The following is a 27,698-nucleotide window of genomic DNA, read 5'->3' as shown; positions in this document are numbered from 1 at the left end:
GCAGCATGAATGACTGCGAGATGCGCGTGACGCAGGTGCTTCAGACTGACGCACATGGGCGGATGTGACCGTGCCGTTCTCCTCCTCCTCCTCCATCCATGAGCTGCTGGAATCAGGGCCCGTTATACACGAAGAGCTCCCATCAGCTTATCCGCTGTTAATTATAGCCAGCGACCTGGTTTCAGCACTGCAGGGACTCGACAGCTCCCGCAGAACTCAAGTCTTTACGCTTATAGAGGAGAGGCGCTGAGAGCGCGCGGCATCCAGCCAACACCAGCGCGCGCCACAAAACCAAACCAACGGTGCCGTTCATCTTCACAGAGGACAACACAGAAGAAAACATTTCGAAACTATACGACAATTCGGAAACCAGCTACAGGATGGCGTCAACACGCGTAGGGTTTGTGGTTGTCCTTGTTGTGATATCGCAGATCAGCGCGTTTCCCACACCTGCCGACGGTGAGTTACTGAATTTACAAAAAAAAAAAAAAAACATATAGTCCAATACATCAGTCCAATATATTATAAAATAGGAAATATTTGATTTAGACGATTATTCTGATTAAATGAAACATAACATAACATACATGGCGTGTAGCCTAATAAAATGCTCCAAATATAGAATAATATTGCCTATAGGCTCGGTCAGTCAATACTTTGCCAATTTTATAGTATTAAGGACAGTATCCACGTGACCAGTTAACAGTTATCTGGACTTGCAGATGCTCTGTTTTCAAAGGGAATTTTGAGTAAATATTGAGTAAAAGAAATTCATTCAATTTCAACAGTCACATTTCGTATTAAATTGTATTCTAAATACAGGTAGCCAACAATTATAGGCTTTATTATACATTTATAATAGAGTATAAATAGTGTATAATCTATTACACTATTATTAACAATTATACTCTAGATATTAGCCAGTGAAAAACTCACATTAGTTGACTAGGCTATTAACTCCATATAAATGTGGAAAGAAGGTGAATGAATTGGATTGTTTATTTTGTTTTTGATGTTTTCACCATTTATTGCATATAAAGCTCTGGGCTCTGGTGTTTTCAAAGGCTTTTAATCTTTTGTCCTGTAATCCGATTATTTGGTGGCAGCTTCTCTCGAACAGTTTGGACTGCAACTGAATGCATCAAAGATCTCAACAACCATAGAAAGTAAAAAAAAATCTTTACTTTAGGGTAAAAACAATCTTCTCTAATGTAGAGTGTCTTGATTCCATCAAAATCATACTCGATTCACATAGGTGAGAGGTGCACAGATTCTTTAAAATTATGTTGTTACAATATCTTTACATTGTAGTTACAATATAATAACCAATCAACAGTAATCTGAGATTGATACTGTAGTGGCGATACTGCAGATCTTCTCTTCTCATCGTTCCTCCCGGTCAGTTTAGAAAGGATTGTTCACCAACAAGAAAAAAAAAAGAAAAGAAAAAATCAGGGTAACACTTGATGCATAATGCATTATAAAGGTATTCATAATGTACATTATAATGCATTACATATTTTCATAAATAATTGTAACCAAAGTTAAAATGCATTATAGCATTCGTAGATTGTTACATTTGAAATCGGATGTTTGGCATGCATGTCTTAATGCATACTTTCTAAAGGTGTAACCCTTAACAGATAAGTATAAAGTATTATAACTGTGGTTACAATTATTTATGAAAATATGTAATGCATTATAAGGTGCATTACAAGGAATAATTGATGGATTAAAATACTTTTATAATGCATTATATATAAAGGCTATAAGTAAAGTGCTACCAAAATCTTTAATACTCACTCTCATATCATTCCAAACCTGTATGACTTTCTTTCTTCTGCGGAATACAAAAATGCATTTTCAGTTTTCATATCTTTAAGGTGAGAAAAGACTGATCTGGGATCGTTGATCTTTGCTTTTTTTTTTTGAATGCGTGTTTCTTTCCTGATCCAGATAAGAGCATGTACAACCGAGAGCTGACTGAGGAGAAGCCATTAGAACAGCAGGTGTGATTTCAGAAATACTAACTTATTGTTAATTACCATGTTATGTGAAAGACACAGATTAATATACTTTGTACCTACATTAAGCATCAGGCTGTTTGCTAGAAAACATGACAATAGAAGATGTTTTATGCATAAAAATCCATAAAAATAAATAAAATTGAGCACGAGTCGAGATTTTGTTTTTATTTTTTCAACAGATTGCAGAAGCTGACAGCATCAGGAAGACAGGTGAGATATAATCTTATGAGGACAAAGTGCTTCATAGTGATCAATAGCTCACAATCTCTTGCTGTTCACCCATGCAGAACCCAAACCAACACCACCAGCTGAGGCAGAATCAATCTCAGAGGACGATGACATCACTTTCCTCAAGTCTCTGGCCGAGAAGTCCAAAGAGTCAAACAACGAGACTCCCATCTCAGATTCTGAGGATGAGCGGTACGGTTCTGATGAGGCCGACTCTACTAAGAACAGACGACTAGCTGATGACTATGACTCTACTAAAAATGACTACAAATACCAAGGTAAGAACTACAATTACCATACTAACAAAGTTTATTCAGCATAGCATACTATGCGGTATGTGTACAGTGCGCAATATGCAGATATGCACACACTGTAAAAAATTCAACCGTGATTTTTACGGTAAAAAACCAGCAGCTGTGGTTGCCAGTACTTTACCGTCAAAAATACGGTAGCAACGTTATTGGTTTTACAAACTTAACTTAAAATTTACAGTAATAAACTGTAATTCATTATCTGATATATTGTGAATTTAAGCTCTTATTGAAGTATTAATATCTGTTTTGTACTGTTGTAATACACTGATAACCAACAATTACTGCAGTGGTGAGAGTCACATGATCAATCAAAGCTCATCACAAGCACCTCTTACACAAGAAATGTAATACTAATATAATAGAAGCTGCACAGTGTCATTCACACAAACATTAAACACCATCATGGTAACACACATGAAATTTTAAAAATGCAATAAACATTAATTTAACAACATTAAATGTAACATAAAACCCTAATGTACATAACTGATTAGAACAAACTAAGAAAACTATGAAGAAACATAGTTATTTTAACAAAAATAGATCAAATGTGAAGTGTCACGCAGGGAATTGTGGGAATGTCAATTTACGGTTTTTCACTGTAAATTATACAATGAGTTGTTCTTTTTCACTTTTTAAATGTACCATTAGATCTATCACAGTTATTTACCGTATATAGTACGGAAACTTTCTGTTAACCAATTAACACATTTTTACAGGTCTTTTACCGTTAAAATCACGATAATTTTTTATAATGCATGCATGGGTTAGACAGATGACCTACTATATTTGCCAAAGAGCACACTATGTGTGGAACAATGTATCCCACAATGCAATGTGCTCGCTCTTTCCAGTGTAACAAATGCACCAGAATTTTATTTATACCCATTTTGAATATTTAATCAAATTAACAAAATTCAAGACACTTATACATAGGGTTAAATAAAAAATGTAACCACATTTATGTCCACATATAGTATCATATGTGGGCAAACATTTTTCAAAAACAAAAACAATAGGCAGTATGCAGTGTTTATTATGTTAATATTCCATTTTGAGCATTCCTTTTGTCTTCTAGTCGTAACTTTTATGTGAGAGGAACTTTTGCATTCTAAATTGTAAAATAGCCAACCTCAAGAAAAAGTTAAATATCTATGAACTTTTTTGTTGCTGTTGTTGTTTTGACCTGTCAAAAGCCACATTATCTCCCACTTTGAAAATGCTAATCAACCCTAATAAACCCTGTGACTGTATGTGATCCTAAATACAGGAACAGGTGGCAGACACCATAGGTCAATCAGTTGGTATTCTGTAGAGAGAGAGAGAGAGAGAGAGAGAGAGAGAGAGAGAGAGGGGCAGGGGATTATCCTTTCACAGGCTGCTGTACTGGATGTTTTTTAGCATTAAACCTCACAGTCTCCTACAGCAGGGCAGTCAGACTAAACCTACACACACAAAGCCTTCTAACCTAGTAATAGCATAATAGCTCAAAGAGGTCATGTCATACATTTTAACATTTTCCCCTACCCTATAACGTTACTCAAGGTTTCTTGTACCAAAATCGATTTTTACTTTATACTCATCCTTCAATAACAGTCTCTTGCAATTATATTGCGACTTACTGTGATTGTTACATTGTGATTTGTTATTCATAAAAAAATCCAAACTAAATGGTACTGTTCAAACTGTTAAGATCACACTGAAATGATTGAGGATATCGTTAAAAATAAACTTCAGCTGCTCGTTTCCATTATTGGTATCCTTCGGAAGGGTCTGCAGAGTTGTAGGTGCTCCACACAGCAGAAGATTTGACAAACTGTGCTTTATGCTGACTTTTACGCTGACTCTCTTTTAGAATTAGCATCAGACTTTTGATCAGTTTCACGTTTCAGGCAGATGGTGAGTTTACTGGAAGCAAATATGGCAGTGTAAGTCGATCTCTGCGGTAGATAATGGCAGATAACAGAGTGGGAGGTGTTTTTGTGTGATTTCAATGGGTTACAGGAATTACAACAGACAGACAAGAATTGCTGGCAGATTCCAGCTCCAACATTCAGATCTCTGTTTCACACATTCTCCTCCTACTTAGTCTTGCTTTTTAAGAGCTTTGAGCTTGTAGGCTTTTGATGAAATAAATTTAATTTCAAATACAGCGCACTGAAAAATAAACCTATGGACCATGCACCTTTCGTTGTGTGTGGGTTTTTTTTTTTTTTTTTTTGTGCAACATTATCATGGGGTCTTTAAAGTGTGAGTTCACTGATTTTCAAACCAAGTTTTATTGTTAAAAGATCAGTAGTATATGTAAATGAAGTTGAAATCATTGTGACTAAAAGTTTGCTAAGAAGTATTTCCTACTAAAGCAAGGTGATATCTGACTCTGGTCGAGCCTATCCAAGCGCAGACTGGAAGTGGCCTTGAACGGCAACATGCCCAGTGCATTATGGGTGTTTTCCTTCCTTTTCTCTGTTTCTCTAGTCAGGTAGCACTGATTTCAAATTCAAAAGACATGGAAGCTAATCTATTGCCAGAATCTCTGTTAATATATATTAGCTATTTATCATCTAAAAGACACACACTCTCACTTCTAGACATACAGGTTGAATGTGAAAGTGTTATATAATATTATATAGCATATGGATGCACGCCCTTTAGCTCATTCAAACTTTAAAAAATATCTGCTTATGAAGGGTTAAAAACTTAATATGGTGATCAGGATCCAGAGGCGAAACACTTTTATGCTATTTCAAAACTGAAATATTTTATCATGTGAGAAAAAGAGACTACACTACAGTAATGTAGGAAACTTGTGGAGTTTAGTGGTATTAATATTTGACCCCAGAGTGCCTCCATAAACTCAGAGAGCCGTGAAATGTTACAGCAAGGGTCTGTTCACACCAAGAATGATCATTTATCATTAAGCATGAGCTGCGGTTATGGTGTCTCATTCTTCAAATGCTTGAGTTATTTAAAGTCGGGTCGATTCTGATAGGCATAAACTTCATAAACTGGAGAAAAAAAGATCGTTATGAAAGTGATTCCAACAATATCGTTCCTTTGTGTTGACATAATTATGGTCTCTAATTTCATACAATTAGAACTGTTATTAAAACTTTATTAAACTTTGTTATAGTAATCCTTAGTTTTCGTCCTTAGTGTGAACAGCTTTTAATATTCAGTTTTGATAATTTTGTTTAAATGGAGAGATGTGAAATATTTTCATGTGTTCGGTTTCAGATGATCCTGAAAGCTTTCGGCAGCTGGACGGGACTCCGCTAACAGCTCAGGACATCGTCCAGAAAATCGCCAACAAAATCTACGAAGAGGATGACAGAGGAGTGTTTGACAGAATTGTGTCTAAACTGCTCAAGCTGGGCCTAGTAAGAAATTCGAAATCGTGGCATGAGCAGTGATTCTGATAACTACCATGTTGATGAACCATGCAACAAACATCATATATTATGTATTAATTGCTCTAGGGGAACACATTTCAGTTTAACCAGCTTGAATTGCATGGAAAATAGATTGTCATACAATAATCCCTCTGTGAATTGATTGTGCTAGCAGATGTTGTGTTCTTTTGTTTGTCCTCCAGATCACAGACAGTCAGGCAGAGACGCTGGAGTATGAAGTTGCTGAAGCCCTGCAGGATCTGATCACTAAAAACGCCAAAGAGAACATGATTGGAGACCTCAGTATGGACTACCCCGTAAACGCAGCTAAAGACACACAGAACAATATGGTACAAGTGTGTGACTAGTATTTCTACCAACTAGGTGTTTATCGAGAATTTATATATAATATGTATGAAGAGTTCAGATGCAAAAGCCTCTAAGTGCCATCTGAAATTTTCTTCTAGAATGATCATTTATATCAAGCTCATATATTTAAGTTCAGTAATTTCACTTAAATAGCAATGAAAATGACCTTTTAATTGTCATTTAAGTGAAACAACTGAACTTAAATATACGAGCTTGATAAAAATGAACATTCTAGAAGAAAATTTCAGATGGCATTTAGAGGCTTTTGCATCTGAACTCTTCATATATATATATAAATGCTGTTTGCTTGGATTCTTCTATTAAAGTCCCCCTGTAGTCAATAATTTTATCCCTTAAAATTCATCTTTGATCACCAAAATGACATATTTAAGCGAAATATTAAATGTGACTACACCCTTTGCCTCATTTAGTATATGCGGTTCTATGAATATGCCAGTTAGCCCCGCCTCCACTCACTCACACCAGCTCAGAGATCCACTCGTTGACGATCACACATTGACATGATTGGTTACAAGGTAGTTTGTGACGTCAGAAATGCGTTTTTGAGTTTGTCTTTAGTTCACTGCCGTTTTAAGGAGAAAATACTCAGCAATGGTGTTGACTTATGAATTTGCACATGGTTTGTCTTAAACCATTTAAAAAAAAACACATAGGCATATAAACAACATTAAAAACTTGATTTTCACCACAGGGCGATTTTAAGGACGAGGAAGACAGGCCCAGCCGGCGATACGAGGAAGAGGATGAAGGTGATAATGATGGTGGCGATGATGATAATGGTGATGAAGAACCGGAGGAGGAGAGTAGAGATGACACAGTGAGGGCAGATGACTCATGGGACGCCGTGAGCGACGGGAATGACAGAAATGAACTGAACCCTGAAGACGGACTGCAGGACCTTCAGTTCTTCCCCAACTTCTACAGACTCCTAAAGAGCCTTGACTCAGGTAGACAACACAACAAAATACGACATACAATATAAAATAATAAAATAGAGGTCAACACACCACAGTAGAGGGTCACTGAGGTTTTGCCAAGTAAGACATATTTTGTTGATCCTGGAACAACATTCCTGTCCGAAAACCCTGAACCTAACTCAACCCATAACTTATCCCTACAATCAGAGGGAATGATGGTGAATAACACTGTTGTAGAAGCTCCTAAGCCTGGTTTTAAGCCTGAATTTGACATAAACTGTAAACTTGTCCCTCAAATCTGATTGATTGATTGATTGTAAAGTATGAACATATATATCATTGTGACAAAATAAAATACATAACAAATAATACAGCACACAATATGCAAACAAAACACACAAAAAAAACACAAAACAAACCAAAATAAAACAGCAACATTTTAGAATATAGCATGACACAACACACACAGAAAGCTACTATACAAAACAAACCACCCTTTGTGAAAAAATGTGCTTAATTGTGTTCAATCATGTGCACTTGGTGTACTTCAAATCTTAAATATATATATATATATATATATATATATATATATATATATATATATATATAAATTATATGATCTGCAACTACATTTAAAAAAAAAAATATATATATATATACATATTGTGCTATATTGCAAGTTGAGAAAATATCAATGAACATACACTTTAGTACAGATAACTTGAAAATGTAAGTTATCGTATTTCAACTAATATTTAGAAGTCCAGGTAACTTGAAAATGTAAGTTATCGTATTTCAACTAATCTTTACAAGTCCAGGTTACTTGAAATAAGTTGTTGGCTCAACTATTTTAACTATGTCAACTAAACTTTTTAAGTTGAACATACTTAGTAGATTAAGTCAATAAAACTTAACTGAGTCAAAGCAAAAAAATAACTAAACTTTTTTTTTTACAGTGTATATATATATATATATATATATATATATATATATATATATATATATATATATACATATACACACACACACACACATATATATATATATATATATATTTATTTATTTATTTATTTTAAATGTAGTTGCAGATCATATAATATATAATTGACTATATTTCTTAACACTCTTAAGTACACTTTTAAAAAGTGCACTTTGTAATAAATGTCAAATTTAAAGTTACATTTTAAATCATTATGTTTTAATTATCTTTTGTCATTCTTTAAAGACGTACACCTACGTATTTGGCTATGTTGACTAACATACTAAAATATGTAAAGTACTTGATTATCATTTTAATTGTAGTGTGTTATTCAATATTATATAGCACAACACGGCACACACAGATGACACAGACCATATTGAAACACACACCTCACAACACAACACAGCTCATTGAGTAAATCAGCAGCTATAAGGGTCTGTAGAAACATCACCATCTGGCCAAACACATTCCCTGTGGCCTCAGCTGTCCCCTTCTTCAGCAAACACCACATTAATCCAGATTAAAGTCTAGTTTCATCACTTAATCTATCACATCCTTCTCCTCTCACTTTACAGAGCAAGATAAAGAGGAGAGAGAAACCCTGATCACCATCATGAAGACCTTGATTGACTTTGTGAAGATGATGGTCAAATATGGAACCATCACACCTGAAGAAGGAGTGTCTTATCTGGGTAAGACCAAAATACTCTCTGCATCTTATTTATGATGTATTTTCAATTATTTAAAATTTTTAATTTCAATGTGCAAAGCTATAGGTATAAAAAAACAGCTTTATATTGCAAACTAGTATTTGTTATCATATTATTTTCATTTATTATCGTAATCATAAAAACACAGGTTTGTAGCGCAGATAGTTTTACCATTTACTGCACTTTGTTATTCTTCTTGTCATTTACCAATAGCAGCTAATGAATCGGAAGTCTCGCACAATCACAGGAAATAGCTTACTTTCACGTTGAAAAATAAGGTAAATAAAGAAGTCCAATTGGCGACCATCTTGGTAGTCCCTCTGAAAAAAGCTTCATGTTATTATATATTTCAATAACAAGTTCAAATCAGACTAAAACATTTCATGTTGATCTAATGCGTATGTGCACAAGAACAAGGCTTTTTTAAAGCCTCCATACTGAGAGTTGCGATTTCTCTCTCATTTTTTGTAAGTGAGGTACCCTCATGTCCTAAAGTCATATAAGCTGTCTCTTCAATAGAAACCATAGAATATTTTATCTGCTTCACTCAAGCTGTGTTAAACAACAAATATGTTCTGACTGGCTGTTATTGTGGCATATTACACAGTATTTTCTCTTTCAGTGAGGATAGCAGTAAATACTTGTTAGTCATGTCTAGTTAGGGCATGTTGTATGTGTGTGTGGGCTGTAAGGAATCCCTGAGATAAGCTTAATGTGACTGCATTTGCATCTTGAAACAAAGCTTTGTCCAGCCTGAAAGAGAGACAGAGAGAGAACAGTTGTATTTTGACTCGCTTCTACATTAATGTGGAAGGTTTATTCTCATTCAAATCAAGTATAGAATAGATAGTTGAAGCAGATTTTTGCAGATGCACTCTCAGTGTTTGCTGTGTTTACAATCATACAACAGCATGGACGTCACTTTCTTTTAAAAAATGGTGGGGACAGTTTTGGCGGAAGTGTGTTTGGCGAAGTGGATCATTTATGAAGTGATGAAAAGATGAAAGCTTAGCTCGTGAATATTGCTACTTTTGCTTCCTCCATGATGACAACCACAATAACCACTCAACAAACATTGACTGTATACAAGTACAGTTTAGCACCAGATCGCTTCATTGTAATACTTACCGGTACTAACCAAATATCTTAAGCACTGCTAAAAGTGATTCCTACTCGAAAATGATGTCAACCCTTGTGAAAAATAAATACACTTTAGCATACTTATAAAAAGTGTATTGATGACGTACTGTAAATAATACATTTTAAAAGAATATACTGAATGAACTGAATGTAATGTTTTGGACACTTAATTGCTTGTTAATTGTAATTAAATAAAAATGTATTATAGTTTAAATTTATACTGAATGCAGTTAGTTAGTACCCGCTTAAGTAATTTGTTATTTCATATTTCTATTGTCTTTGAAATATGGTTAAAGTAGACTACCGAATGTACTGACAAGCATTTATGGTAAACTAAAACATTATTTATATTTATATTGGTATTTGTAATTACACATTTGTAATGATGAAGTTGCAATTTAGCACATTTAAATATATTACCATAAAATGTAATATTGAATAACACATTTATGATATAATCGAGTACTTTACATGCTTTAGTATGTAAGTCAGCACATCAAAATAAGTGTACTACTTTAAAGTATGACAAAAGATTATTAAAAGAAAATGCGCTTAAAATTTAAAATGCACCTTCAAGTAAAACTTTTTAAGTTGATATTATTACAACGAGTACTTTGTAAAAGTGTACCTAAGTGTGTTGAGAAACATAAGGGCTTTTCATAGGTAACCCAGGGTCATTCTAAACCCCGGGTAAACTGAATCCTGGGTTATCTTGCTTCACTTTTCACATTGTTCATAATTTACCCGGGGTTAACAATTAATCCTGGGTATTCATAAACTGACGTTTCACACTGTGCATTCCTAAACCCCGGGTTAACGTTGTTATTTGCATTTGCAGTGTCAGTGTCATTGATTGGACGAATGCAGTATCCAACCTGTTTACATAAAAGCTCTTGCATTGCGCATCCACGTATTATATATTGTCGACGCTACTATCAAGTTCATACTGAAGGGACTTAAACCCCTTCTTTACCCTAATTGTCACGCATTCTGTCACCATTTAACATTTATCCCCTCAAATGCTGAAAAGTGCATTGCTGCATTAACTCTCCAAAGCAAATATGAGCCACGTGCGGTTTAGAACGCTGATAACCAGAGGTTAAGCCCTGAAGTCATAAAAACTCTCTTTAAGTACACTTGATTGGCCTTTTATTGATTTAAAATGATATCATCTGCAAGATTTGAAGTATACCTACAGCAAATGCACATTCTGTATTTAATGGCAGATTTGCAATAACTAATTGTAGGGGAAAATGTTCCCTGTCATTAATATGACTCATATGCGTTTGTTTGACTAGTACTGGATTCTGTGCTAATGTAAGGATGGATTGATTCGGTTGTGTTGCCTGTGGGTCATGTGACACGCACATCAATAATGACTGCAGATGAATTAAATTTCACACGCTGATGTTAATAGTTTGACGTCAGTGTGTGTCTGTATGCATATCTGTGACTAAAGACAGAAAATCACAGAATATACTGCTACCTTCAACATTATTTTCTGAGATTTGTAAGTCCTAATCGAACAGAAAAAAAATATAGCAAGGTCAAGTTCTATAAAGATAAATGAGAGACCACATTATTTTTTTTAATAATTATTTTTGCATTTTCTATTTACTCCAACAGCAAAAGGTAAAAAAAAAAAAAATCATTCAGATTAGTGTCTGGTTACACTGGATTCAGGATTACAGAATGTAATTTTAATGAATCTGTATTTGCATTTCATTAACTTTGTGTCACTAATCATCACTGATCAGTGTTTTGAGGAGACATAAGCAATGTGCAGAACATCCCATGCCCTTATATGTTCAAGCAAACAGCTTCCTGTTTCTCTCTTTTGTTCTCTCTCTCTCTTTCATTCCGTGTAATTAATTCTGTGTGTTTTTCTAACGAGATGGCCGCGGTCGTTCTGATAAAACACAGATAGCCATTTGGAATTCTCCATTGCGTAATAATGGGGTTACTCTGGCAACCTGCGCCACAGGATGACACACGCTGTAAAGATCAAATGGAATGGCAGGGTGTGTTGCCAGGATACGGCTGGTTATTGATCTGCTGTGGCTTAAACATGAGATGATCATTGTGCCCTAATTGTGTGTGTGTTTGTCTATGGCAAACAGCTCCAAGACACAAAAGTGTGTACACAACACATAATGAGCAGGGTACATCTGCATATGGACTGTTGGAGGCAGCTCTCTGTTGTTATATATAATTCTGATTAGTCAAAAACATACGCTCTTTTACCTCTGAGAAAGAACAAATAGACATTACTCTAACTTTAGCTTTTTCCCCATTCACACAGATCAATTAAAAGGATTAAAAACTGTATTTGTACTTGTATTTATATATGTATGCCAGGCCAGTAGTAAAGTGATGTCACTTTACGCATGTGCATGACGTCACCGTTTTTACAAATTCACGTTTTTGTAGTTTACACGGAGACGATAATGGTATAGTTTTCAAAAACTTGTACTTTGAATCCCGTTTTCAAAAGTTTGCGTTTTCAGGCCCCCAAAACGCTGTTGCTGTGTAAAATGAACGGCCAAAATGCATAAAAAGTTTTCTGTTTTTAGTTAACCGTGTCGTGTAAATGGCCCCTACATGTCAAATTATTCTACTAACCCTAAACTAATAGTCTCCTAAAACTCTAATGAAAAAAGTTGCAAAGTTACTTATAGTTAATATAATGTCGAAAGTGGAACATCATAATAAAGTGTTACCATTAATATTATACAGTTTTAAAAATTGGTTACTCTTTACAAAAAGGTTTAATTTGTTAACATTAGTTAACTACATTACTTAACATGAACTAAACATGAGAAATACTTCTAAAGCATTTATAAATTTTAATGTTAATTTCAACATTTACTAATACATTACTCAAATCAAGTTGTATCTGTTAATATTATTTAATTTACCTAACATCAACTAAAAATGAAAAGTTGTATTTTTATTAACTAGCATTAATAAAGATGAATAAATACTGTTGCAAATGTATTGATCCTTGTTAGTTAATGTTAGTTAATGCATGAACTAGTTAATGTTAACAAATGGGACCTTACTGTAGAGTGTTACCGTAAAAATACAGGGCCCTATTTTAACGATCTAAGCGAATGGTCTAAGGCAGAGGTCCCCAACCCCCTGGGCCACGGACCGGTACTGGTCGCATCAGTCAAAAAATGTGTCATGAAGAAGAAAAAACATATATAGCCTAAGTCGCACTGGACTATAAGTCGCATTTATTTAGAAATGTAGCCTATTTCACACAAAAAACAAAACAAACAAAACAAACAAAAAAATTTTACGGACGGGACAGTTCTCCGTTACGGACGTGAGCGCTCTGAAAGCAGCACTAAAAGACTGCTTTAAAACTTTCACAGAGACCTCAAACAGAAAGCAAAAAGCCTGTCTTTAAATTTAATTTCGTTTTGTATTAATTGTATCTTAATTTTAATCAATGTTTCATCAACCAATTGCCTGGATTTAATAAGTAAGAATAAGTAAATATAGTAGAAAATATTTAATCACGACACGAAGGCGCGGGCGCGTGAACTGGAGTTGATCTCATAAATTAACTGAAACTCAGTAATAAGGTAGCCTACTTGCCTCACAGACCTGAGATATAGAAAGCATGAAATGTCTACTTTTAAACAGAACAATTCAAAACAAAAGAAAACTGACTGTTCCCTGCTTATGTAGGCTAATTCGTATGAAATGTGCATTTCTCTTTGGCGCGTTCACTAGGCCTACTGCGAAGATCGAGTCAGCATCGTCAACTTAATCTTTGCACAGAAAACACTTGTTTATTATTAAACAGTTAAAATGTCTCCTGCTATATTTTATATATTCATAATCATTAATTTTGCCGGTTCTTTGTGACAGCTTTTAGGTGCTTTATTGGCAGCGCCACAGCATCGCATCAGCACCGAAAACATGGAGATTTTTTTCTTTTGGGGGGCATTTTGTTTGTGTTCAGGCTTTCTCAGTTGTCTTTAGGCACGATGTTACGAGTACACTGCTAATAAAATTGCGAGTAAGCCTACACATTGGATTCACGTTTATTATTATATTTAAAAAATACCCCATTTTTTATGCCGGTCTTATCATTTTATTTTGTTGTATTTATCCGCCACACCTTAAAGGCCGGTCTGTGAAATTATTGTCTGATATTAAACCGGTCCGTGGCGCAAAAAAGGTTGGGGACCGCTGGTCTAAAGCACACAGCGCAAGCACACTTAGGGCATGTCGGAATCCACTTTTGCTAGTTTAACAACGGGAAAAATGGTCGGCGTGCCCGGCGCAAGGTCTAAAAGGGTTGTCCCTATTCTCTTAATGATTAATGGGTGTGTTTTGGGATTTACATGCAATAAACCAATCAGAGTCTCATCTCCCATTCCCTTTAAAAGCCAGTTGCACTCACGCCATGGCGGATTAGCTATTTTGCAAGCGGAAAAACTGAACGCTTCTCTAGCAAAGAAACGGATCTGCTCGTGCTTGGTTAAAGCGCGCAAGCAGACCATCTTCAGGACAAAGTGTAGGCACACCTATAGGTGCACATTACTAAGTCTCTTTAAATAACAAAATAAATATTGCGCCATTGACTTTAGACCAGGTTTCAGTTGGCGCAGTGTATTTCAATAGCAACGGCGCCAACAATGCGCCTGAACACACCGCTTTTAGACCAGCACGCCTATGGGCGAACAGATGGGCGCAAAAATGCATTTGCTATTTAAACAACGTGGCGCAGGACGTGAAAATGATAACTGTGTCAGGCTGACACTAGAAAAAAACACTTGCGCCGCGCCTGGTGTATGATAGGGCCCACAGTCTCCAAATTGCTTAAATAATCATCACTGTATTTATAAATATTCCGTTTTTCCCACAGAAAATCTGGATGCAATGATTGCCCTGCAGACCAAGAACAAGCTGGGCAAATCTCTGGTTCCTCTCAGCATCACGCCACCTACAGGTAAATCATCGCCCAAATCTGACCCACCACCACACCTCAAACCAGCCCAGGTCGCAACACTGCAAACTGCAAGTCATTCACTGCAGATTCTGCAGGAACACTTTGGCATCACTATACTGTTTCCCCACCTCGTTCCAGGAAAAGCAGCAGATGATGATGACAACACCAAAACAGAAGCTGCCAAGATGCAGAAGGAATATGAGTCCTTGAAAGACTCAACCAAAGACGTCCAGGCTGCTGCAGAAATCAGTGAGTATATGCAAGGATCCTGTATCCTATTCACATTTTCACCAGCATGTTTATGGTTTTGGGTCATATTAAAAGCCTCTCAAGTTCTGCTGGTGTAATTGAGCTGTTTAGCATGCTAGCAGAAGCACTGAGGCAGATACACTGATAAGCCTGCATTAAAAATGAAACTAGCCTGCAATTCCACTGGAAACATACAGCCAGACTGCAGTATGTGTGTTATAGAGATACAGAGAGAGAGTCAGTCCCATAGGGAGACTCTGCAGCAGCCCAAACAGATTGAGAGCATCGCTGTAACGCTCGGAGTGAACTGACACTAATGAATGAAATTATGAGACCCTGTTAAGGGAGACTTTTATTGATTCTTTGAAATGTACTGTGCATTATTGTTAAAAGGCTGTGATAATCACAATGGTTTATTACCTAAGAACCATTTAGAGCACACCCATTATACATTATTGCTGCTTTTATGTCAGAATTACCACAATTATGAGATGACGGGTTCAGAATTTATGCGCTTACGGAAATTATTTGTTGCTATGGAAACTCTCATAACGCCAAAGTGATCTGTGTACAAATGTGTACTTGATGATTGTAAAAATACATCTATTGTAAAAGCACCATTTGTTCATCTCTGTATTCTCTTGCAAAATATTAAAGAGTTAAACAAACAAAAAGAAGAAGAATGTTTTCATTTTCTTCTGTCACTGGCCAAAATTCCAACCTTGAAAACAGGATTAGTCATAAAATAATATGATAATTGAACAAATAGCTCTAATCTGGCTCAGAGCAAGATAGGAATCATGTCTTTGAGGTAGTGTTTCTGGTGATTTAGGGGTATAATAATCATTTCTGTCTGTCAGGTCATCCTGGGAAGTCTGAGAGTTATCTGGATGCAATCAGGAAGAACATTGAATGGCTGAAAAAACACAACAAGGAAGGCAACAAAGAAGGTAAATGTTCATCAGATATGACATATTTTACAGATGCTGAAATGGAGCATGTGCTGTATTTGCTCTTAAGTGAATCATGATTCAAGCCAGCCGGATATGTGCACTGCCTTTTGTTTTACTGTTTTAATGCACATACTCTGTCCATTTTATTAGTAATAGTATTCAGATTCAACTGAATTAGGGGATAAATCAATTTCTACATTCTAATTAGACAGTGGTCAGATTAGTGTAATATAGGTCAGCAGCCTATGCACAACGTAATTTAAAGATGTCAGGCTGTTGCTAGATTTTGGCAGAGGAGGAGCCAGAGGGGTGTTCAGGGTGGCATCTGATGGCATCTGGCCATCCCGGGTGCCACCCCAAAACTTAATTAGCTACTTTCGCTTCACCTCCACTTGAAAGAAGCATTTATTTTGAGCTGCGGTAGCACTGCACATTGTTAATGTATGAATATACATTTGTCGACTTGAATATACATGAATATAAATGTTGCAAATTGTCTGGTGTGAAGCACATGGAGCTTCATCCATAGCGCGCATACAGAGGAGAGGGCACGTCTTGCACTTACTCTAAAAACTTTTACTATGATTTTACTCAATTTTTTAAGCAGTAAAATCAATTACCTACACTGTATGAACTGAGTAAATGTAAGTAAAAAAATTAAGTAGATCTGAGTAAATTTGGTACATTAACAAATAAAATTGAGCAGAAATAATTGGGGGAAAATATTTAAAAACCAATATTTATGAGTAATATTAACTGTTTTTATTTATGAGTAATATAAACTTTTTTATTTCCTCTAAACCTTTGTAAAATATCCCATACAACCACCGGTATACATGACATTGGCCTTTATTGTCGATGAGTACAGCAATACAGCATATTTTGTACTGTTTATATTGTTTTAATTGAGTAAACGTACTCAATTACTTAAGAGTGTGTTACATATATTAATAATATTGATTTGAATTGAGTAATATTTGTGGTTCTTGAAACAGATCAGTTTAATTCTCCATTCTCAAATATTTTGATTGAAATTTCACAAATATATTAAGTGTATTTTAAATAAATAATTGGTTAGTCAAATACTAGATGCTTTTAGTGAAAAAAACTTAAATATAACTGTAGATTTTAGACAACATTAACTGTTGGATTTTTAGTCAGTTATTTTGGTATGCTCAACTCAAACCATCAAGTAAATGATATGCAGAGATTTTATTAAGGTAATAAAGTTAATTATTACTGTGATATTTACTAAGCCACTGAATTATTTTTTAGAGTGCTTGAACAGACAAATACACATAAAACTAAGGCAAAATAGTGTAAACAATTAAGAAAGAAAGCCATTGTGTGTTCATATAGCCTGTTGGATGCAATATGCCTATATTGCAAACGGTCTTAAAGTGACAGCAGCCTAAAATAGCCCTCTGTTCTGTGACATTAATGTTAAAGAAAGAACGAAAGAAAAAACTTTTGTTGCTTTACCAAGGATTAATATTTAATTAATTCATACGTGAAGATTATGCAATGTTATTTTATGTTTGATCATTTCATTTTCTTAGAGCTGTATGACCCCTAACCCAAGGTTACATAGAAACATGGAGAAGAACAGTCAAATTAAAGACTCTTTTTTCCCCTTAATTTGCAATTAAAATAAGCGTGGGTGAGAGCGCTCATGAATATGCGTCGGTTTGATGAGCTTGGCTCTGTTACGGCGTTGTAAGTCTGCTGTGTTTTGGACAAAAGATCTGTGTATTCCTCTCTTTATACCTGCCAGCATGAGACTGAGTGACTATCTGTGTTCTTCAGGCATCATCTGCTCAGAAAATGAGAGTGTGTTTTGAGATGAGAACTGTTGTTCTATTGTTCATTTTCCAAATAGATTCATTAGAAGCAGTCTGTTACCATAGACGGGTGAATCATGTCCAGGTCATATTCATCACACACACACGAAAAAAGAAGAATATTATTCTGCATAAAGCAAACGAAGCTAAATTTGATCTCTCATTCTCATTGCTCATTGCTGTATTTCTTTTATGTTTTTATTTAGATCAGAATAAATTAAAGAACATAAAACCAATAATTCCATGATGAATAAACAATTTACCTTAATGTAAATACATTAATGAGAACCTATTCTAGTAGACCACAAAATCAAGACTTTGTAAAAGAGCTTAATATGGCCTATAATTGTTATGAAATTAATGTTACAATACAAAAACATGTAATAATCCTAAAATTGACTTCACTTTCTTTCAGCACAATATTTCATTTTTAATATGGGGGGGGGGGGGGGGGGTTGTTTATAGCAGCATTGCAATAATGTATTTTGAAATTTGTCACACATGTATGACAGTGAACGTCAATTTTCTAAATAACAAAATATTAAACCAAGTGTGATTTACTTAGACCTAGAAATAGAATATAAAAAGCACATTTAGCAAAAACATTTTACAAAATATGTTTTCAAAAAGAAAGGCTCGAAAAAGTGAAGCTAGTTCTGGGAAAAGCTTTTGCATATATATATATATATATATATATATATATATATATATATATTTTTTTTTTTTTTTTTTTTCTCTGTTGGAGATGAGACTTAGTTTGGTCACAGAAAAATAGCAACCTTAATGGTAACATCTAAAAGATTAATTCAAGTAAAAAAAAAAAATTATTGAGCATCACTGAATCAACGTAAGTAATAAAATTTTACAAACACAATTATTCTTATGGGTTAATAAATAAGGTTGAAATAGCTATTTTTAAGTAACAATTGGTTGCCACTTTTTACAGTGTAATACAATAGCATCCTTTTGGTGTTGCTGTATGGGTGAAAAAAAGACACTGCAATGTACAAAAGTTGTACAATATGCAAATTAAACAGAAAATATTCATACAAATACTATACACACTTATTTCTCAGGTGCACACCTTCACTCCTCTCTCTCTCTCTCTCTCTCTCTCTCTCTCTCTCTCTCTCTCTCTCTCTCTCTCTCTCTCTCTCTCTCTCTCTCTCTCTCTCAAACAGACAGTCTGAAAGGCTTTGCTAATGTGTGTGCAAGTCTTTGTCCATTGATTCTAAGGGAAATTAAATTAGCAGTGGCATGCATTGCATGGGAATCTGGAGAATGATTGTAAGATAGGCATGTGTGACAAAGATAGAGGGAAAAAAGTTGAGGAAGAATGTTTTGCTTGTAAAGAATGTGGGTTGCTACTTTCTTTGAGTTATTTGAGTTGTAAAGTTGTCTAATGAACCCCTTTTAAACCCAGAACAAAAACAGATCTTATATTAAACTTTACAACTAAAATAAAAAAGATCATCCTTAATTAGGGTATGTTTACATGGCAACAATGTTTCCTTTGTTTCCTCACTTTTGTTTCCTGATTTTTTCGTGTACAGATGTCAATGTTGTCAAAACGGTCCCCGTTCACAGATCCGCGAAAATGACTAAAACGCCTGGCCTTATGCTGCCAGGCCAGTAGTTGGCGATGTCACTTTTAAAAGAAACACTACACGCCAATAGACTGAACATGTAATACGCATGCGCATGACATCACCGTTTTCACAAATTCACGTTTTTTGTTGTCTCTTTCAAAAACTTGCACTTTGAAACCCAATTTCAAAAGCTTGCATTTTCAGGCCCAAAATGCTGTTGTAGTGTAAATGGATGCATGAATGGCCAAAGTGCATAAAAAGTTTTCAGTTTTTAGTTTTAAACAGTGTCGTGTAAACAACCCCTTAAACAAATACATTTTTGGTGCATGTTCTGATTATTTTGCTCAACTGTCCAAATGTTTGGGGTCAGTAAGAAGTCTCTTAAGCTCAAAATTATTTGATCAAAAATACTGTTTTCTCTTTTAATATATTTAAAAATGTATTTTATTCCTGTGACGCTCACGCTGCACTGTGTAGTGTAATTCACAAAAGAGTGAGACGCAGAATGAACGGGATATAAGAAACTTTAATAAACACAGAGAAATCAAAAAGCCACTCCACATTAAACATCAGCGATAACTCAGATGACGCCGAATGAAGAACTGAGAGAAACTGACGGCTTATATACAGAGGGAAGGTAATCAATGAAACGAGAAACAGGTGCGAAACTCAATCAGAAACCATAGCAACAAATAATGAACGAGAACTGTAGCCGCATTTCCATTAAAGATTCGCGCAAAACTTTTGCGATTTTTTTCTAAATATCGATAAAAAACTATTGCGATATGACGGCGTTTCCATTAACCGATGTTATGTGACTAAAACGTCATTTTTCCTCTCATGATAAGTCATTCCAAAAATCATGGCAACGGACGTTGGTAAGTTTATATATATATCACAGTCACGTACCGCACTAGACGTTATTATTATTAATGGAAGGAAACGTAGGCGTGTTATCCAAGCATTAATGGCAAGGAAAGAGCTTATACTGTGTCTGTGAGCGGCACATATGAAGTATTTCTGGGTTTTTCTCACTCATTTCTGCTTCAAGGTCTTGATTGTGGCATTTCTTTGAGGTTTAGAATCCAGTATTTCTGTCATTCTTTTGTCTTTTATGAATTCAATAAAGAACTCCGTCTCGTATTCTGTCCAAACACACCGTGCCTTCTAAGTCAGGTGACCTGTAAATGCGCAAAAACTGTTTCCATTGCAGTTTTGCGAAATATTTCTTTTTCGAATTGCCTGAAAAACCACCTCATGCGAGCGTAAAAACTTGTTTACGATAAATGGTTTTGCGAAATTGACGTGTTTCCATTGAGTGTATTTTCAATTCGCAATTTCAATTTGCGCAATTTGAAGGGTAATGGAAACGCGGCTTCAGACAAACAGTGATAGAGAACACTTGGTAGATAAACAGTACAGAACATGACCATTACACTCTGATGGCAAAGCTGAATTTTCAGCATACATTCTTGCTGATTAGAAGTTTTGATTTCTTTTTAAAAAAATGAATAAATAGATCAAGTGCAGATCACCCAGCCATGTTCATGCCACATTAAAACATTTCTACTATCATACCAGAGTCGGCGCCAGCGGAGCACTGAAGAACGAAATATGAATACGAAGTATGAAGTAACAAAAGGGGGCGATGATGTGACACAAAGTGTCCTCAGCTTGAAAAACATATATGGCCCATTCACATATTTGTCGGACCATAAAGTATGGAAGCTTGTTTCCACCACGGAATTAAAAAATGAAAAGATAATTTTCTGACTTTTTTTTCTTGTACTTGCGAGTTTATATCAATTCTGACTCTTTTCCCTCGCATTTCTGACTTTTTTTCATATTTACACTTATAAAGTCACAATTATCTTTTAATTTTTTTAATTCCGTTGTGGAAACAAGCTTCCATACTTTATTCCATACAGAATTGCGATATATTACTGAGTCCCACAAAAGACATGCAGAAAAAATGGGCTAAATCGTGCGCACGATTTATAAATCGAGGGAACTAATTAGTAACTCGCATGATTTACTTTTTTTTTCTTGCTTGTCATGTGCGGGGCTCCGTAAGATATAAACTGGAGATATGTGAGATAAAAAAGGTCAGAATTTCTAGGGAAAAACATCATAATTGTGAGATAAACTCATAATTGCGAGAAGTCAAATTTTGAGGAAAAAAGACTAACTTTTTAATTTGACTTTTTAGTTTATATCTCACAATTCTGACTTTATAACACAATTGCAACTTAATATTTCGCAATATTGACTTTATAACTCGCAATTGCAAGTTTATATCACACAATTCTTAAACAAAAAGTTTCATCGCAATTCATGAATATTGATGAGTCGAGAAAAAAGAAAAAATAATTGCGCAATGTAAAATTCTGAGATGGCCCTGACATAGTCAGGAAGCATGTGAGGTCTGGAGTACACTCCACTGCTCTGTGAGGACTCTGTCCAGTCTTATTCAGTTGTAATGGTCAGTGTAGGAAGAATCCACTGGTCTATAAATTTTGCCAGAGCCCACCCACACAAACATGCAGAAACACGCTCTGCTGGTAGCCAGCATTTTCAGCCCACACAATGTACTCAAACACACTCGCACACACATGCTCTGCCAAAAACTGTGAATATAGAATATGATTTATGCATGTTTACTCTCAGGCATTACTGTGACCTTTGACATCCAGAGTTTATAATAACATTTCTACAGAAAACATACAGTCACACATTTCAAGTATTTGTCTTTTTCAAGGCTTAGCCTTCCAAAGTACCTACAGCATGGAACACTACGTTATTTCAACCTACTCAGAAATTGATATAGCCTATAATAATTCTCTTCTGAAACATGTTGCCACCCTCAATAGATCCAAAATGTTAACAAAACTGAAGTTCAGTGCAAAAATGCAGCCTTAACTAAAACATTACTAACAAACTACTGTAACAAAAAAATTACTACACTAAAAAAAAGAAGAAAAATTCCATCAAATTGAATTGAATACTCCTTACGTATTATTCATATTATGAATTAAGAATTTTGAATGAGTAAAAAAAAATATATAGCTTAATAAAACATTTTGTATAAATCTTAACAAAAAAATATATTTGACCATTTAGTTTTTGTGCTTTGTATTAAAGGTGCTCTAAGCGATGTTGGGTGACATCACGTCTTGTTGACGTTCGAAGTATTGTCAAACAAAACTAGCTCGACCCACCCTCCTCCTCATCCCGTCCCCTCCCCTCCCCCTCCCTTCCGTGCTTCCTGAAACAGGCTTTTCCGATGTAAATTCGGGACTTCGCGCGCTCCTTCTCCTTTCCTATTCTTTGCTATTTGTTCATCGGAACGTCGTCTTTTTGGTCACGTGTCGGCCATATCAAAATTCAAGAGAATATAATTCTAACGTTAGTCGTTGTCTAGGACATCTCTCCTCTAGCTAACTTCCCTCTTCATGCTTCTCTCTCCTAGCCTGGGAAAACCCAGACAACTTCCGGCAAATTTAGATTTGCTCTGCAAGTAGTCTGGCAAAGAGCTCATTCAAGCCCATTTCTAATCCGTCGAAATTGCGGCACCAATCAGAAACGTTGGGGCGGGCTTTACACGATGACGATCGCTCTGATTGGTTTTAGGTCTATCCAATTGCACCCAGAGGCATTTGAGCGACGTCCGTTGGTGAAGCCACCAACTTTTAAATGCATTATTATATTCAAATTGCAAACACATGAGGACAGTCTCCATGAAAGACCCACTGGCAGATGAACGTGCTACTACATTTCTCTCCGAAACGGTAGGAAATTAAATTAGATTTAATAGAGGATTTTAACTGTGACAAGATGATTGACAGGGCAGTTTACGTGACAGGATGCACGCGACAGATCGGTCCGATAAAGATGACGAAGTAGTATGTCCAAAAGCTTGCCTACTTTTTTGCTACACATTCAAAAGTAAATACCTTTTCTTCACAAAAAGAGTACATACTTTTATGGCGTAGTGTAACTTAGGCGAACTGGGACGCAGCATATGGCTTTACACGATGCCGATCGCTCGGATTGGTTTTAGGTCTATCCAATTGCACCCAGAGGCATTTGAGCGACGTCCGTTGGTGACGCCCCTTTGGAAATGAGTTATTAATGAAGCTTTGCCAGACCATAACTCAGTTACTACTGAGAATGGTCTGGTTTTAACCAGGCTATCTCTCTCCTTCACTCCCCTCACACCCCCCTTCATGTGCACGCGCACTAACCCCCCAAACCCCCAAATCATTCTTGTCAGTTATTGGCTGGAACACTGTTTGTTATGTTTCGTGGTCCAGGCTGGGCCAGTTTGTTTTTCTTGCCGTTTGTGGAGCCTGTGGTGTCTACAGAGACCGCATTTTTTTACAGTGTGTTTAGGGGACAGGCAGCTAGCGGATAGTGAGGAGATGTTTGCTGAATGTGACAAAAAATGTTTCAGCCTAAAAAACGTGTGACATCGCTTAGAGCACCTTTAATAAATTTAAACATATTTTAATTTTTTCATTCAAGTTCATAAAATGAATACTTTTTTTGGAGTGTACATAACTAAAGCACCACACCACATTATTCACAGTCAAAAAATGGATCACCAGGATTTTTTGAGTCCAACGAATTAGAATGTTTGAGCTCAATGAGGCCAATATACGTTTAAATGTAATGAAATACCAGTCAAAAACTGTAACATATATTTTTTTTATGATGCCTCTCTGGTTAATATGATGTCTGAAAGATCAAACCATTATTTTAAGGGAACAAAATATCACATTTATTTATTTATTTAGTATTAAATAATCATTAAAATATTAAATTAATATATATTGTTTTAATTATTTTAAGTTACTTTGCAGTAAAGTTGTAGCCTTTTTAAATACTATGTAACATCAATGGAAAAAAAATTTACTCAGTAATTGCTAGTAAATTTCACAATTAATCACAAAGAAATGGCAAGTAACACATTGAGTTTACTTATACATTACATTTTGAAGTAGAAAGACTAAAATAATATTTTCTCATAAAACGTACTACAATAATCGTCTTATTTACAGGAAAATCATTTTGTCTGTACTGACGCGTTTCGGTGTTCTTCTCTCTGTTTGCGTTTCTAAGATTACGACCTCTCTAAGCTGAGGGACTTCATGGACCAGCAGGTGGACACATACATCGATAAAGGCATTCTTGAGAAGGAGGAAGGTGATGTCATCAAGAGAATCTACGGAAGCCTGTAGGAGCCAGCCCAGCTTCACATGTTATAGTGTAACAGCGAGTCTACTAAATGCTTCGACCGGGCATACTAACACAGATCCTAATGCTATAACTCGTAATAAATAAGATTTAGTCTGCAGCTCAGACAGTATTTCCTCCTGAAGGCAATATCCTCTCTCAGTGAAGTCAGCAATAGGACGCAATCTAGTTCTAGACAAGCCACAAATCACATTTGAGTTGTTAGTGTTTTTACACATTAGGACAGAATAACAGCATTGGCTACCTAGAAGAATGAAATTTAGTGGACTTTTTTGTATGACTTGCATAGAAGCTTTTGCACCTCTTTTGCAATAGACTTTTACAGTATCATAAACATATAACATTCATAAATGTATGGTGTATAGCATTCTTTCCTCTTTTGATCTGATTTGATGAAGGAAATCAACCTGTTTTATTGTTTCTCAATCAACCAAAAAATCAGCTTTGGCTGTCAGTGAATTGCTTTTCCTCTTTTGTTGTTTTCTCTCCCAGTCTATAGGGGGCAGTCTTTATATCTGTATATCTCCCTTCTCTATCTTAAGTTTGGTTTTCTTGGTTTTGTTTCTCCACTATTCGACTCTGTATATTCCACATGCTATAGATTCACAAAAATCGAGTATTTTTAAATGTACATATTGTGATTTTTTCCAAAACTCTATTAAACATTGCTTTTCTTTAAATACGTAACTTATGTGGTTGTCATTTTTTTAGGTTTCGATCCTGTTGGACTATAAATCAAATGACTAAAAATTAGATCATTTAAACAGTTCTGATGGGTGATTTTGCTTTTGCTTTGAACTGATCAGGATACATCAAAAGCATCAACACAGCATCCTGGAGAGGGCAACATGTTAGTTTTATGGTTCATATAATATTGTTTGTGCAGTTAACAGAGGTCATATAGTCCGCTGTGCGGGGCCGTCCTTAGGGCGGTGCAACCAGTGCGACCACATTTGTGACAACCCCGTTTCCACTACCTCGCACTGGGCTCCACCCCGTACATGGGACGGCCCTGCCACTGTGTGTTGTTGGAGATTGGGACTAACTGACATAAAGGCTATATCTGAGTTCTCAGTCAAATGTCTAAATACATAAATTGATTCTTCCAGCAGTGTCCAGCAAACATCTAGTTCCAAATGCCAAACACCCTAAATAATGTTTGTGAATTCTGTCCTCCAAATTAAGTCACATTTATTTACCCAGCAAACAAAAATGTATTCTAAAAACATTTTGCTAACATTCCCATTAAGTTATAAATCATTATTCATCATTCATCAGTGCGAACATCAAAACCAGTCCTGGCCTGTCACAAGGTGGCACAATTAGAATCCTAAATCATGCAAAAAAAGAGACCAATAGCTTCAAAAGAGCAGGTCTAAAGTTTAAGCTAAAAATCAGATGTCTTTCTCGTCTTTTTGCACTATTTGCTTATCTGCCATAAGAAATTGTCTGTAGTTTTAAGCAATCCAGGGGATTGTAGTTAGTAGACACGGTATCTGCTGGCATTCAGGACTGCGTTGTGGTCGCGTCTATAGGTGCTGGTCCCCCATCTGATCTGGATATGGCCTGGATAACTTTATCACAGCTTAGTCCACCGGGATCTGATCTCATTTCAACCTCTTATTTCAGTCTTCTGACTCAATTATGCTGTATGGTAATAGCCCTACCAGTTCATCTGTGTTTATAATTGTTTATGTGTGTGTGTGAGAGAGAGAGAGAGGGTGGATGGGTCTGTTTTTCACTATTGATGTTTTAGAGTTTCACCCCTGCATTGCTGAGCACTTTTTTTTTTCTGCATCGTGCCCGATTTGTAGAGAATTTTTGTATTTTTGTCAATTCATTCATTTCCTATGGTCGGCCATTTTTGACCGAAGAGTTTTTTTTTACGACCACTTAGCCTGCTGGAATCATTCCCTCAATTTTGCTGTTGTTCAATTTGGAATGTTCACAAGTCACAAGTAAAAGTCACCAAGTTTCGTACCATTCCGATGAAGATGTGATTTTTAGAAATTCAAAACAGAATATTTTCCAGTCAAATATGACCGAAGGAGGGATGGAAAAATGTGGCTTTACAGATGCTAGAAATGTGGCTTTCAAATGAAAGATTGGCATGAAAGAGCACACCCCAGGTTCCTAACGGACAGCCATCGGCACAGATCCTCAGCAAAGACCATATGGCCAGCTTCATCTCCATACCGGCATGTTGAATCCGATCTTCAAGCAAAAGGAACTGGATGAATATCTGAAAGCTACCGATCACAAGGTGGACAAAGTACACAACTTCCTTACTTGAGTGAAAGTACTGGTCAAATATTACTCCGTTACAAATAAAAGTTATAAAGACTGGTTTTTACTTAAGTAAAGTTACAGAAGTACTCGTTTTTAAAAGTAGGCTACTTAAGTATCAGAAGTAAAAAGTAAATGTCAATGCATTGTTTTATTATTGTTGCATCGTTGTATGTAATACTTACAGTACCGTATGCCTCTGAATCTGTGCCCGCCTGCCTACCCTCATATCAATATCAAATTAATTTCTAGAACACAGTTCCAGTAGTGGGATTGAATGTGAGATTGAATAAAGTGCACAATGGTTTCAGACACCCAAATGGCTGTTCCCTCAAATGCCCTTTTTAAAGTGTTTTTGCTTTTAGTATAAATATGTTAGCCTTACTGCTATCTGTAAGTTAGTGTGCTCCAAAACAATGACAAAATTCGCATTTAGAAGACCAACCCCAACGTTG

The 27,698-nt window shown here is 35.7% G+C and overlaps 1 protein-coding gene across 2 annotated transcripts; it reads left to right on the top strand.

The window, feature by feature from the left end:
* scg3 (secretogranin III) lies at positions 1-25,639 on the top strand. 2 transcript variants are annotated; one of them, XM_079874262.1, is made up of 12 exons: positions 1-459; positions 1,957-2,009; positions 2,207-2,237; positions 2,315-2,533; positions 5,807-5,949; positions 6,165-6,311; positions 7,043-7,298; positions 8,826-8,942; positions 14,986-15,069; positions 15,208-15,318; positions 16,179-16,268; positions 24,823-25,639. In XM_079874262.1, exons 1-12 carry the CDS (start codon positions 381-383, stop codon positions 24,939-24,941), a joined length of 1,449 nt encoding a protein of 482 aa, XP_079730388.1. In that variant the 5' UTR covers positions 1-380; the 3' UTR covers positions 24,942-25,639. The 2 variants fall into 2 exon arrangements, with proteins under 2 accessions (XP_079730388.1, XP_079730387.1); XM_079874261.1 differs by having other exon boundaries at positions 95-459; positions 6,165-6,317.
* The last annotated feature ends 2,059 nt before the right edge of the window (positions 25,640-27,698 follow it).

Source organism: Squalius cephalus (genome assembly GCF_949319135.1).
Source record: "Squalius cephalus genome assembly, chromosome: 6".
Taxonomy (NCBI): Eukaryota; Metazoa; Chordata; class Actinopteri; order Cypriniformes; family Leuciscidae; genus Squalius; species Squalius cephalus.
The sequence above is the reverse complement of the archived record's forward strand: the minus strand, read 5'-3'. Positions and strand labels throughout refer to the sequence as shown.

Coding starts and splice junctions, on each gene's coding strand:
- scg3 (XM_079874261.1), top strand. CDS start 381: ATGGCGTCAACACGCGTAGGGTTTGTGGTTGTCCTTGTTGTGATATCG. Junction 8,943..14,985: donor AGAAGGAGTGTCTTATCTGG/GTAAGACCAAAA, acceptor TTTTTCCCACAG/AAAATCTGGATGCAATGATT. Junction 16,269..24,822: donor CAAGGAAGGCAACAAAGAAG/GTAAATGTTCAT, acceptor TGCGTTTCTAAG/ATTACGACCTCTCTAAGCTG.